Source organism: Amaranthus tricolor, chromosome 7 (genome assembly GCF_026212465.1).
Source record: "Amaranthus tricolor cultivar Red isolate AtriRed21 chromosome 7, ASM2621246v1, whole genome shotgun sequence".
In the NCBI taxonomy this organism is placed as follows: Eukaryota; Viridiplantae; Streptophyta; class Magnoliopsida; order Caryophyllales; family Amaranthaceae; genus Amaranthus; species Amaranthus tricolor.
In genome coordinates, this window is record NC_080053.1 from 5,358,862 (window position 1) to 5,361,767 (window position 2,906).

The 2,906-nt window shown below is 37.4% G+C and overlaps 1 protein-coding gene across 1 annotated transcript; it reads right to left on the reverse strand.

Annotated features, from left to right (window-relative positions):
* Nucleotides 1-950: 950 nt before the first annotated feature.
* LOC130818415 (uncharacterized) lies at nt 951-2,163 on the reverse strand. The gene is made up of 3 exons (XM_057684585.1): nt 2,034-2,163; nt 1,664-1,906; nt 951-1,513 (listed from the first exon to the last, which is right to left on the reverse strand). The coding sequence occupies exons 1-3, from the start codon at nt 2,161-2,163 to the stop codon at nt 951-953; spliced, it is 936 nt and encodes a 311-aa protein (XP_057540568.1).
* Between the last annotated feature and the right edge of the window lie 743 nt (nt 2,164-2,906).

The window sequence follows — 2,906 nt, forward strand, 5'->3', positions numbered from 1 at the left end:
GAAACTGCAATCTTGGAGAAGCCTTCAATAAACCTACGATAGAAACCTGCATGACAAAGAAAAGATCGTATTTCTCGAACATTAGTGGGATAGGGTAAAGATTGTACGATATCAATTTTTGCCTTATCTAGCTCGATACCCTTAGCAGACACTGCATGACCTAGCACAATTCCTTATTCAACCATAAAATAGCATTTTTTCGAGTTTAGCACGAGATTAGTGTCTATGCATCTCCTAAATACTAACGCAAGATGATTCAAACATTCATCAAATGTGTCTCCATGGATTGTGAAGTCATCCATGAAAACTTCCACAAAGTTTTCTATAAATTCAGAAAATATACTCACCATACACCTTTGGAATGTAGTAGGTGCACTACAAAGTCCAAAAGGCATGTGCCTATAAGCAAATGTGTCGAATGGGCATTCGAATGTTTTCTTTTCTTGATCTTCTAGAGCAATAGGTACCTGCAAAATAACCTGAATATCCATCTAAGAAACAATAAAATGCGTGACTAGTAAAGCCTTTCTAGCATTTGATCAATAAAAGGCAATGGAAAGTGGTCTTTCCTAGTCACCGCATTTAGCCTATAGTAACCAATGCATACACGCCATCCATTTTGGATAAATAACTTTTTTGGGGTTGTAACACTAGTTTCTTTGGCACAACTTGAGTAGGACTCACCCATTCACTATTAGAAATTGGATAAATAATACTTGCTTGCAATAATTTCAAAATTTCAGCTTTCACTACCTCCATCATTGGTGGGTTCAACCTTTTTTGGGGTTGTCTTACTGGCTTGGCATCATTTTCCAACAAAATCCGATGCATGCATTTAGTAGGGCTTATGCCCTTGATGTCTGCAATCGACCATCCCATGGCCTCCTTATGTTGCTTTAGGACTTCAACCAACTTGTTCTCTTGCTCTCTTGTCAACTTGCTTGAAATAATTAATGGCAAGTCTCATTCTCCTCAAGGAATACATACTTTAAATGTTCGGGTAATGGCTTAAGTTCTACCTTGGGTGCCTGCAAAACAGAGGGTAACAAATTCTCATTGGGTATGGTTAATGGTAATGGCTCTAAATAAGAAGGAAGAAGTGGGAGTTGCTCTTGCTTCTTCAAATCTTGCAAAACTTCCTGCAATTCAGCACTCAAAACATATTCCTTATTATTTTCATTCAAATCATGCTCAATGGCCACTTTGAGTTTATCTTGGCAATCTATATCAAACATATCTTGACTAGAGGTATCAACTAAATCAATAGCAAAACAAGAATGGTCCTTAGGCGGAAATTTCATAGAGTCATAAATGTCAAACTCTACCTTACTACTATCAAATTCCATGGTAAGTGATCCTGTATCTACATCAATCTTAGTCTTGGCAGTTTTCATGAAAGGTCTACCTAGCAAGATAGGTGCTGAATGTTTATCATGTTCCATATCTAAAACATAAAAATCAGCAGGAAATATAAGATCCCCTACTTTATTAGGATATGCGTTAGACCTGTCAGCTAATTATATCACAACACTTGTTTCATGTAATGTACCAAGTTTCAAAGACTTATATAGTGAATATGGACTTACATTGATTGATGCCCCTAAGTCTAACATGGCTTTTTGAGATGTAAGCTCACCTATAATACAAGGGACAGTGAACATACTTGGATCTCCACATTTAGGCGGTAACTTTCTTTGAAATATGGCTGAAATGTGCTCACTCATCTTCACCTTTTGAATTCCCTTTAATCTTTGCTTTCTCTTTTCCGTACAAAGTTCTTGAAGGACTTTGGCATATCTTGGAATTTGCTTCAAAGCATCTAAGAGAGGGATGTTTACTTCACACTTCTTGAAAACCTTATAGATGTCCTTGTCAGCTTCATGCTTTTTTCTTTCCTTCAATGCCTCTGAAAAGGTGGAACCGGTTCATATGGTGGTAAGGGTGCAGTTGTAACATTCTTCTCTTCTTTTGACAGGGTTGCTTGATCTTCTGAAGATGAAAGGTTCATGCACAACAGTTTCTTCTCGCATTACCTTGCAACTCTGTTCCACTTCTAAGAGTCATAGCACTAGCATTCATCCTTGGATTTGGTTCTGTTTGTGATGGCAACTTTTCTGAATCTCTAGCCTCTAACTTGCTAACTGCTCCTGAGATTTGACCCATTTATCTTTCAATGTTCTTGATGCTGGAAGGAGTCTCATCTTGGAATTGAATTATGTTCTTTGTTAGAGTATTCAACATTTCTTCGGTGGACATATTGGAATTCGAAATTGATCCTTGACCGTGATGTAGGAGTCTAGGATAGGATTGTTGTTGTGGCTTGAAGAATGATTGTTGTTGATGATGTTGTTGATTTCCTGATGGATTCCCATACTTGAGATTTGGATGGTCTCTCCACCCTGGATTGTATGTATTGGAAAACAGATCATTTTTTTTTGAAACCCTTGGTTTAGAAAATCAATTGCACTAACTTCTTCATTACCTTCTTCTTAAAACTGAGGGCAAGAATCTGTAGGATGATTAAAAGATCAAATGCCACATGACTTCACTTGTTGTGCTTTTCCTTTAACCATGAAATCTCTCATCATTGATGTTAATGCTTGCATTTGATCTTCTAGTTTGCCAACCTTAGACTCAGTACTAACATTTTCTCTAATTGCTCTTTTATTGTGGGATCTCTTGTTAAATTGCCTAGATCCTTCAGCCAGTTCTTCTATCAATGCCCTTGCAGCTTCCGGTGTGTTATTGAGAATGGAACCTCCTCTAGCTGCATTTATCATTTTTACATCATCATTGACAAGCCCATTGTAAAAATATATAATGAGATCTTGATCGTGGTACCCATGATAGGGACAGCTCGCACACAGCCTTTTAAATCTTTCCCAATACTCATAAAATGATTCATC